At 47.2% G+C, this 10,474-nt stretch overlaps 1 protein-coding gene across 1 annotated transcript in view; it reads left to right on the top strand.

Moving 5' to 3' along the window:
- LOC102022296 (cocaine esterase-like) overlaps window positions 1-10,179 on the top strand; it is an 11,483-nt gene extending 1,304 nt beyond the window's left edge. The window contains exons 2-12 of the mRNA XM_013503865.1: window positions 1,988-2,192; window positions 3,125-3,266; window positions 3,993-4,126; window positions 4,205-4,467; window positions 4,896-4,990; window positions 5,267-5,407; window positions 5,517-5,597; window positions 5,811-5,955; window positions 8,695-8,832; window positions 9,340-9,412; window positions 9,840-10,179. Coding sequence (XP_013359319.1) covers window positions 1,988-2,192; window positions 3,125-3,266; window positions 3,993-4,126; window positions 4,205-4,467; window positions 4,896-4,990; window positions 5,267-5,407; window positions 5,517-5,597; window positions 5,811-5,955; window positions 8,695-8,832; window positions 9,340-9,412; window positions 9,840-10,071 — 1,649 coding nt within the window. The 3' untranslated portion in view covers window positions 10,072-10,179. The remainder of the gene's footprint in view (window positions 1-1,987; window positions 2,193-3,124; window positions 3,267-3,992; window positions 4,127-4,204; window positions 4,468-4,895; window positions 4,991-5,266; window positions 5,408-5,516; window positions 5,598-5,810; window positions 5,956-8,694; window positions 8,833-9,339; window positions 9,413-9,839) is intronic.
- The last annotated feature ends 295 nt before the right edge of the window (window positions 10,180-10,474 follow it).

Below are 10,474 nucleotides of genomic sequence, written 5' to 3'. Positions count from 1 at the left end.
TCTCTCTCTCTCTCTCTCTCTCTCTTTCTCTGTCTCTTTCTCTCTCTCTCTCTCTCTCTCTCTCTCTCTCTCTCTCTCTCTCTCTTTCTCTCTCTCTCATTTTGAAACAAGGTTTCACTATGCATTTCAGGCTAACCTTGAACTCTCTTTGTAGAACAGGCTGGCCTCAAACTGGCAGTGATCCTCCTACCTCAGGCTCCCAACGGCTGGGAGTACAGGCATGTGCCACCACACCCAGCTTCATGTATTAGTTTCAAGGACAAAGCTAATAGGCTCTACCACAAACAGGTAGTCTCAGGCCTCTTATCAGAAGCTAATGCCAAGAGGGCTCTATGTGCTGGGTGTGTTTGCAGCCTTTGATCTTCTGAACCAATGACTCCTGGTGTGGGATCAGATGATTCCTCCAACCCTTGCCCAGTGCAATCTGCCCGAAAGATATCCTCAGTACCTTAGCACCATGGCTCATCCTGAGCAGCTTCCTTTCTTATCTATTATTGATTTTACTTTTCAAGGAAACCAGTATTTCCAGACTGGAAGATCTGCCCAACAGCACCTATGGCTTCCACTTAAAGATTTTGGCTTGGATTTATCTTCATTCAGTATCAATGAGGAGCCATAAGATGGCACAGGGCTAGGGCCCACTCTTCTCTGACCCATTTAAACTTGGGTCCTCAACAAGACCACCAAGGACATAGTGTCTTCTGCACTGTGTCCAGAACTGTGCCTAAGAATATAGGTGTGCACTCATCCTTGGTGTAAATCTAAATGGTCACAAACTCAGGCCTTTCTGCTCCCTGGTTCCCCCTCCTGACTTGGGGGACACCACTACATGGAAGAGCTTCCTCTTCCAGGTACAGCATTGCAGATACAACCTGTCCCCAGCAGACACATTGCAGCAGCAGGCTTTGTCCTGTGCTGTGATGAGCCTCAGAGGTCAGTGTGTGGAAGGCACAGTGAATTACATGGCCAGGATGGCCAGCTGGAAAGGTATCCTGTGTAAGCTGGGAGAGAGGTGTATCTCTTACATGGAAAGATGTTGTTAACCTGCCCTGTCTGTTGTCTGTCAGTGTCTGGTTTCCTGTCCTCAGCGGTACCAGGTGACATCAGATATGTTGATCCCGTGGATCTGATGGGGAAGGGAGCCTTAGCTCCCTAGGAAATTTTGAGATATTTAACTTTTTCATACAAACTATGGTCCAGTTCTGCTGCATTCTGCAGGGGAAGAAACTGTGACAGCAGGACGGTGGTGCCCAGGAGATGGCATCTCTTAGAGTTGACAACACAGGGGAACTGTGGGCCTTATTTAACAACTGCCTGCATCCTGAGGCCCAGGGAGGAACAAGGCTTCCCCAGAGATGCACAGCAGTGGTCTGAGGTAGAGCAGCATTAACAAACACAATGCCCATCATCAGTTTCAACAGCTATCAGCACTTGGAGAACTGAGCTTTATCTCAACATTTCTGTGACAGTCAACTGCTTCCTCCCTTTTAGCCTCAGACAGACCAGGCTTTTTATGGACAGTGACAGCTTGGCGCCTCTCTTCTAGCACTTCTCACCATAACACTCCCTGTATGGAGGATGCTTTCTTTATGTCTGCCCACTTCGAGTGTGAGGTCCCCAAGGAAGGACTTTTCAGTCAATTTCTAGTCCTCCCAGTGCCTCACAGACAAGGCACCATGAGTGCAAATTCTGTTCTCACCAGGTCAGCATGTGAAACACTTTGCTGGGCAGTTCTAGGGCTCAGTGCTGGTTTTAAACCCCAATGCGCATCAGTGGGTCTCGTGGGAGGTGCTGAGGCCAGACGCAGTGTCAGCACTATTTGGACAGGGGATAGTGTGTCCGCTTGGGACATGTATAAGGACAGTGTCTGTGGATCAGGGTCCTTTGATACTGCTGAGCTGAGGATGGTAAGGAGATGACAACATTTGTGGTGCAGGAGGGAGCTGCAGCAGTGACTCAACTCTCATGTGCATCTTTCTAACCTCAGCCCAGGATCCTGCCAGCCCCATCCGGAACACAAGCACAGGGCAGGTGCGGGGCAGCCTCATCCAAGTGAGTGGCACCGGTGTGGGGGTCCACTCCTTCCTGGGAATTCCGTTTGCCAAGCCACCTGTTGGACCACTACGTTTTGCAGCCCCTGAGGCCCCTGAGCCCTGGAGTGGTGTGAGGAACGGGACCTCCTACCCTGCCATGTAAGCTGTCTGGGGAGCTGAGCAAACTGCAGGCACTGGAGAGAGTTCAGATGCTCTGAGCTCTGGCTAGTGTGCAGTGATTCTAAACAATACACCAGGTTTTTTTTTTCTGCCTTGGTGGATTTCCCCAATGAATGTGTGAGCCTGAAGAGTGTGGAGAAATTTTGAAAGGTCTTGGCGATAGGCCTGGGAGTGTAAGGGCACTAGCTCCAGTTCCAGAAGAAAGGAGTAGAGACCTGTTTCTTCCCTGATTTGTGTTATGACTAGTGTTCTATGCCACCAGGTAAGGTGACTCTGGAACAGGGTCAGGTTGGTTCTGTGGACTTTTAAAAAAGTCTGACTGAAGCATCAGCTGCAGCTAATGCCTGAGGAAGGACTCAGTGGTGGTCCTTGGAGTCCCTACTCCACACTCACTGTGCCTGTTGATGGGACCAGGTGCGGACGGCCAAGGAACAAGTCTATGATGTTACAAGTGGAGACTCTGGGTGGGATGAGTTTCTCTGACAGTCTAGTCTTGGGATGAAGTACATATCAGTACTCTTCCTTGAAAAATCAAACCTCCATTTCCACCTGCAACTCCTGTGTGTGGACTCCTCCCCTGTTCCAGAACCAGATGATCATAGAGACCAATGGTGAATGTCAACACCTACAGCCACTGGTTCCCATAGAAATACCTAATAGTCATGATTTTCTAGCCTCAGGATGAGTGGGATCCAACGCTCCATCAAACTTGAGGCCTCCTGGAATTCTGAGCTCCCTCCTGTGTTCCTCTGAGTCTGTGGCCTGTGCTTTGATGGACAGGGACTTGGGAGAAAGATCATTGTGAACAGGACATTTTGGGGAGCAGGACACTGAGTGCTGGTACAAAATCTGGTCCCAGAGTCTGGTTTTGAGAACTTCACAACTCCTTGACTAATTACTATTTTCACCAGGTGTCTGCAAAATGCTAGTATTGTGAATGCACGAGTGCAGATGCTGCTAGATGTGACTGTGCCTTCCATCGCCATGTCTGAGGACTGCTTGTACCTGAACATCTATACTCCAGCCAATGCCCATGAGGATTCTAAACTGCCTGTGAGTGTCAGGGTATGGTCACCTGGGAAATGGGAAAAATTTTCTCCTCCAAGACTAGAAGTGGGCTAATCATATGGATCAGTGACACATCCCTTTCCTAGTAAGGGCAGAGCTCCAAGTAAAAGGCTCAGCATCACAGACACACAATGCACAGTGACACACACTGACACACATTGACACACACCTACACACTCCCACCAGAAGGAGAAAAAGATTAGAATGAACAGGATGAGCCTGGATTCTGCTACAGTGCAACCACTGATGAGAGGCTTCTCCCTATGGGGTCCAAAACATTCTTCTTATTTAGTATAGCAGACAGTTGACCCCTCGGGCAAAGGCACCCTGGGTGTTACTAGGGATCAGTTTTGTGAACAGGAGAACATTTTGTGTGCCCAAACATTGTAGCTTTAGATCACCAAAGTCTTCAACTATGTTTTAAATGTTGTGTTAGTGGGGTTATGTAACATTTTTGATTAATGTTCAGGTGAGACAGTGAAAGGAAGGCCCTGTACTTTCCACTTCAGAAAGATCTGAGAATAACAGCCAGGCTTATATCCATGAGGTAAATAGTAAAATCTGAAAGCCCTGGTCCACTGAATTGAAGTTGGGACTAACACCCTTGGTTCAGATGATGAGGTAATACTTAAAGCAGTGGATAATCTGTGTGTAGCTCAGGCGAATGTGGGCTAGGTAAGACCCATGTGCTATTTGTCTTGATTTCCCCAGGTGATGGTATGGATCCATGGTGGTGCACTAGTTGCGGGCATGGCTTCTACACACGATGGATCCATTCTGACGGCTTCTGAGAATGTGGTGGTGGTCACAATCCAGTATCGCCTGGGTGTCCTGGGTTTCTTCAGGTGAGTGCAGCTTGAGTGGGAGATGGGATTGGAGTATACCTCAGACCAGCCCATAATCCCTGTCCCTGCCACCTCTAGCACTGGAGACCAGCACGCCCCTGGCAATTGGGGCTACCTGGACCAAGTGGCTGCCCTACGCTGGGTGCAACAGAATATCGCCCACTTCGGAGGCAACCCTGACCGTGTCACCATTTTTGGAGAGTCTGCGGGTGCAACAAGTGTGTCCTCCCTTGTTATTTCCCCAAAGTCCCAAGGACTCTTCCACGGAGCCATCATGGAAAGTGGGGTGGCTGTGCTTCCAGGCCTCTTCTCCAATTCATCTGAGGCTGTCAGTACAGTGAGTGTCTTCAACCTTCCCAGCCCAGGCTGTCTCCCTTTACGCTCACCTCTAAAGCCTCTGGTGCTCTGTTTCTCCCATGGGGACAATAAGGAATTTTGAGGTGCCTTAAGATCTGCTGGTTTCCACATATTGCTGAGGGCTCAAGGGACAGAATTCACACAGCTGTGCTTCACCCATGCTGAGTACAATCTGTGCCTGCAAACTTGTACCCATGGAAATTATTATGGCTATAACCATGTCATTAAGAAGGATGGCCCCTCTGGCCAGACTTTTGAGAAACAGGGAAGTTGGAACAACTTCACCCATGCAACCATTCACACAGGGTATCCTGGGAAATTTGGGGGTCATTTGGACTCAACATGTTCCTTGAGCACAATCCTTTCCCTGCCTGAGAGAATGAGCCAGCCTTCTCCATCCATTTGCAGAAAGTGGCCAACCTGTCTGGCTGTGGGCAGGTGGACTCAGAGGCCCTGGTGAGGTGTCTGCGGGGCAAGAGTGAAGAGGAAATGCTGGCTATTACCAAGGTCAGGCAGAGGGTTCTCAGGTGTGGAGGAGGGCGGTCAAGGTCAGTGGGAGAGTCAGTCCCACCTGCTCTGTACTAGCTGCCTTCTTTCCCTGTCTTGGTATCCTCACAGCCCTGGATGGGAAATGAGGGCCTAGACATGGTAAGCCCATCAAGGGTTAGCTCAGAATGGGCGTGACCATCCTGGGATGAGTTAGAAAAGAGTAGAAGTAACTCACTGAGCATGAGAAAATGTGTGAGATCTGACCTTGATCACTCATCTTTAATGCCCCTTTAGACCTTCAAGATCATCGCTGGTGTAGTGGATGGGGTCTTCCTGCCCAGGCACCCACAGGAGCTGCTGGCCTCTGCTGATTTTCGACCTGTCCCTAGTATCATTGGTGTCAACAATGATGAGTGTGGCTGGATTCTTGCCACGGTGAGGTCCAGTAGTCTGGGGAGTCCATCAGGGTGCGGGGGTTCTTAGGTCTACACTGACGCAGGTCTGTCCCACATAAAACTTTGTGCTTCATCCTTCTAACACCTAGTACCTGGAATTCCCTGGAAATGAGAGTGAAATGGACCGAATGACTGTACAGGCTGCACTGCAAAGCGTGGCAGCACAGATGGTGAGCCTCCTGTCTTCCTGCTCCAATGCAGATTACTGCCACTGACCCCCACAAACAAAGCTGAAGTGTCCATGAGTGAGGTTACCCCTCAGCCTGATCATTTCTAACATTCCCTGTCCTAATCCAGGCTCCATCTCCCCACACTGAGCTGGTGCCCATCTCCTCTTCCCTGGTGCCCACCTAACCTGACTCTCCATGCTCCCCCTGAGCTAGATGTTGCCTGTTAAGTTTGCTGACCTGGTGATGCAAGAATACATGGGAGACAATAAGGACCCCCACACCCTGAAACTTCAGTTCCTGGAGATGATGGCAGACTTCATGTTCGTGATCCCTGGGCTTCAAGTAGCACACAGTCAGCGTGAGTACACTTGCAATTGAGGCCTCACTGCCTAGGGGACAGCTCAGATTCACGAGTTCAGCTCTGGTCCCTTGTTTTTATCAAGCTGCTGGTGCCAGCCAGTTGAGGTCCCTCGCCTCTGTAAATCTTCACATTGATATCTGAGCAGAGAAAAACGCTGGAGGTTTCACATTTTCCTATTTCAAAATATGCTTTGAAACCATAGTTACAATAATAGCATAGTATTAGATAAAAACAGACACAGATCAGTGGAATAGAAAGGAAGACACAGAAATAGCCCCATCAAACTACATCCATTTGATGCTTGAGAATGGAGTTAAGAGCATATGTTAGGGGAAAAGTCAGCCTCTCTAACAAATGGTGATGAGAAAACTGAATAGCTACAAGTAGACAATTGATACAAGACCCTCATCTTTCAACTACAAAAGTCAATCCAAATGGATCAAGGGCCTCCGTTTAAGATTTCCAAACTTAAAACTCTTAGAAAAAAAACAGCCAAAGTCATAGGCCCAATTCACTGGCTGAATAGGACTCCAGTCTCACAGCAAATAACAGCAAGAATCAATAAATGTGACCACATCAAATTAAAGACCTTCTGCTCAGCAGAAGAAACAATCAACAGAGTGAAGGGACAGCCTATAGAATGGAGACAATCTTTGCAGGATGAGGTTCTAACAGAGGATCAATATTAAGAATATCAGGAAGACTCAAAACATTTAACATCAAACACAGACACAAACACAAACCTAAAAAACAGAATCCAAGCAGCCCAAACACTAATCAAAAAAAGAATTGAGAGACTCCTCTCAAAAGAAGTACAACTTGGCATGATGGTGCACATCATGTAATCACAGCTCTCAGGAGGCTGAAACAAGAGGATTGTAAGTTCAATCCTAGCCCGTGCAACTAAGCAAAGTAAAAATTTTAAAACAGTCCTGAAGTTGCTCAGTGCAAAGTCCCTGTGTTCAATACCTGATATCACTGAGTAAATAAATAAATAAATAAATAATTGATTGGCTTATGTAGACTTGACAAGTTGGAGGTTGAGTTGAGGAACAGGCTAGACAAGGGCTCAGAGAAGCCTAGGTAAATGTGGTTAAGAGAAAATCTTTGTAACCAGTAAAGAATTTTGTAGAGGAGTAGAAACCAGCAGGAAATCACAACCTCTTCTTGACCTACACTTGAGACACCTGAGAAAGAACAACCTAGCAAAGAGGAGGAATAACCCCAGCAACCAAGACGGAGCACACAGGATAACTAACAATCTCTGAAGAACTAACAATCTCTGCCTACCAAGAAGGCAGTCTGGAAACTTAACTCAAAACACTTAATGACAAACAAATGTAGAAAAACAAACATAAAAACAAAACCTAACAGAAATCCACTAAGTGCTGGTGAGGATGCAGGAGAGCTGGGGGCACTTGTGCACCTCACTGCTGGTGGGAACATAAATCAGTACAGGCGCTGTGGAACTCAATATGTAGGTTCCTCAAAAAACTGAGATAGAGCTACCACTTGACCCAGCTATACCACTCCTTGGTAATACTCGAAGGACTTAAAATCAGCACACAAGGGTGAGTGAAAGAACAATGACTGTTTAAATTTTTTAAAAATGTAATACAGTAAGGGGCATATTACCAAAAATGATATGTCTGAATTAAAAGGGAGCCTATTGATTATTCTGAGGGGGTATTAATGGCAATGTGTTTTTTAGTGTAATAAATTCTTTTCTTTTTGGTTATTTGAGACAAGGCCCTGCTCTGTAGTTCAGGCTGGTTTTCAACTTATTATGTAGCCCAAGCTGGCCTCAAACTTGCAGTGACCTTCCTCCCTCAGCTTCCAGAGTGTGGGGATTCCACACATGTGCCACCATGCCCCCTTGTAATAAATTCTTAAAGGTAAAGTTCATTGTATTTTCTGATCACATCAGGTACTGTAGCTAGCGGCATACTCATTTTTATTGCTGCATTTCACAGTGGCTAATATGGAAATAGCCCAGGTGCCCATCAACAGATAAATGGATAAAGACAGCATGGCACAAATACACAAGAGGCTATTTCTCAGCCAAAACCTAGAATGAATTCACATCATTTGTATGAAACTGTATAAAAGTAGAGATTATCATGTTAATAAGCAGACTGATAAAATCAAATACAGCATTGCATGTTTGCTCTCATATGAAGATTCTGAGGAGAAAAAATAAAAAGAAAGAAAGAGAGAGAGAAAGAAAGAAAGGAAGGAAGGAAGGAAGGAAGGAAGGAAGGAAGGAAGGAAGGAAGGAAGGAAGAAAGAAAGAAAATAGAGATGAGGGAGAATAGTACAGAAAAGGAAGAGAATCCAGGGTCAGAGCAGGAAAGCTTGAAGGTCATAATTGGGGGGAAAGCATCAGAATTTGTTTTGTGGATGTACAAAAATGGCAAAGTGAAACCTGCTAGTGTGTGTAACTAATATGCAAGACTAAAAAAAAAAAAAATCCCCACAACAAAGTTTAAGCGACAGACCAGGTATAGGTGAGGAAGTTGAATACAGTTGCACGTAGTGATTTGCCTAAGCTACTCTGCTGGAAAGTTCAAGGTCATGGCTTATCCAAGGCCCTTCCCATTGCTCCTGCTCCAGCCTGTGGTTCCTGACCCACTCTCCAGATCCCAGCCAGCTTTGACCCAGCTATGCTGTCATGAAAGGTGAGGTATGGGAGCTCCAGGTAGGAGTCACCTAGTCACAGCCTCTCTACATCCACAGGCACCCATGGCACCGTCTATTTCTATGAGTTCCAGCATTCTCCCTCCTTCTTCAAAAACACCAGGCCCTCCTATGTAAAGGCTGACCATGGCGATGAGGTTCCCTTTGTCTTCGGGTCTTCCTCCTGGGGCATGCCAGGTGAGTGTTCCCGGAAGTCCAAGCACAGGTGTAGAGCTCTGGTGACACACCTGAGGAGTGGTTGCCCTCACTGTCTAATAAGAAAACAGAGGCACAGAGAGGGAATGGGATCGGCATCCACAATGATAAAGCTCAAAAGCTTATGCTGGAACTAGAATCCAAGTTCTTCCACTCCAACCTGTGTTCTTTCTTCCAACTGTCCCCACCCAGCCATGGCCAGCAGGGTACACAGTGGAGATGTCTCAAAGATATACGTGTTTCTTGAATGACTTCCCAGTGTGAGAAGAAAGACGGGGACTCCTGGGACAGGAATGATCCCAGGATCAATGCAGCTAGATGTCGGGATGAGGAATGAACATTAGGCTGGTGGAGGGCCTGCTGCAGGCTATGTGGGGTAGGTGGGGTCCTGCTTTGGGTAACAGAGTCAGAATGGTGAGTGTGGTACATGAAGAGCAGCAGACTGAGGCTCAACCAGGACCTAGTTCCCTGTCCTCTTCCTGTCTGCAGTTAACTTCACTGAGGAGGAGAAGCTGCTGAACAGGAGGATGATGAAGTATTGGGCCAACTTTGCCAGAAATGGGTGAGATGATATCCCTTTTGCAAACTCCCCAGAGGACTTGAACCTATCAGGGGCTTCTCACTTCTGGTTGACCTCATTAGTATATATTGTCTTAAATTACATGGCAATAGCCCCCCAATGACAGGACTTATAAGAACCTAGTGAGGGGCCTTGTCAATACATATCACTTAATCCTGTCTCACCTACCTGGAAGGTGGGCCACAGTGATGTGGTTCAGTCACACCATGCCTCTGAGGGAGTGAGTTGACCTGCTCCCATGAAAGGGACACTAATGGAAGGTCCTTTCTTTCCTCTATCTGGAATCCTCCTTATCAGTGATCCCCTTGGCCTACTTGGCTGCCTGGTCTAACACCAGTCAGAGCACTAAGGTCTGAGCTGTGCAGGGTTCAGACTGACCTCTCCTCATGTTGGGATGATGTGTCCACAGAGATCCCAATGGTCAGGACCTGCCCTACTGGCCTCCATTGGACCTTGAAGAGCAGTACCTGCAGCTGAACATCCCGCCTTCTGTGGGTCAAGCTCTGAAGGCCTCTAGGCTGAAGTTCTGGACAGAGACACTGCCTCGCCAGTTGGGTGCTGCCCAGGAGAATCAAGCAGGCCCTCGGTGGTCTTTACACGTAAGCCTGCTATTATTTGCACTGAGTCTGCACACACTGTGAGGGCCACGGCTGCAGGATCTGCATGATCACTGTGGATCTGCAAAGAGGTTGAGCTTTGAGATATTTCATCCACATGGGATTGGGGTTTAGAAGAGCCACACGTGTCTAGCAAAAATGACTCCTGTGTCCTGTCTCTCTGAGAGTCTTGCCATCTGGGGAGGTGCTGCCTTGCATTTCAGAATTATCTTGCATTTCAGAATTATCTTGCATTTCAGAATTGTCTTGCATTCTCCTGACTCCCTGATGATCCCTGACCCTTCTCTGTCATCCTGTGATTAAGTTTCCTTCTCACTTCATTGTTGTCCCTGAACTTCGTTTGGCCCCTCCAATAAAAATCTATCATATATTTTTGTCTTCTTGTACACAGAAGCCATACTGTGGTCTGTTTACTTCTCTGTTCCAC

This window comes from Chinchilla lanigera, unplaced genomic scaffold (assembly GCF_000276665.1).
Source record: "Chinchilla lanigera isolate Chin_1 unplaced genomic scaffold, ChiLan1.0 scaffold00083, whole genome shotgun sequence".
Classification (NCBI taxonomy): Eukaryota; Metazoa; Chordata; class Mammalia; order Rodentia; family Chinchillidae; genus Chinchilla; species Chinchilla lanigera.
This window is presented reverse-complemented; position numbering and strand designations above follow the sequence as displayed.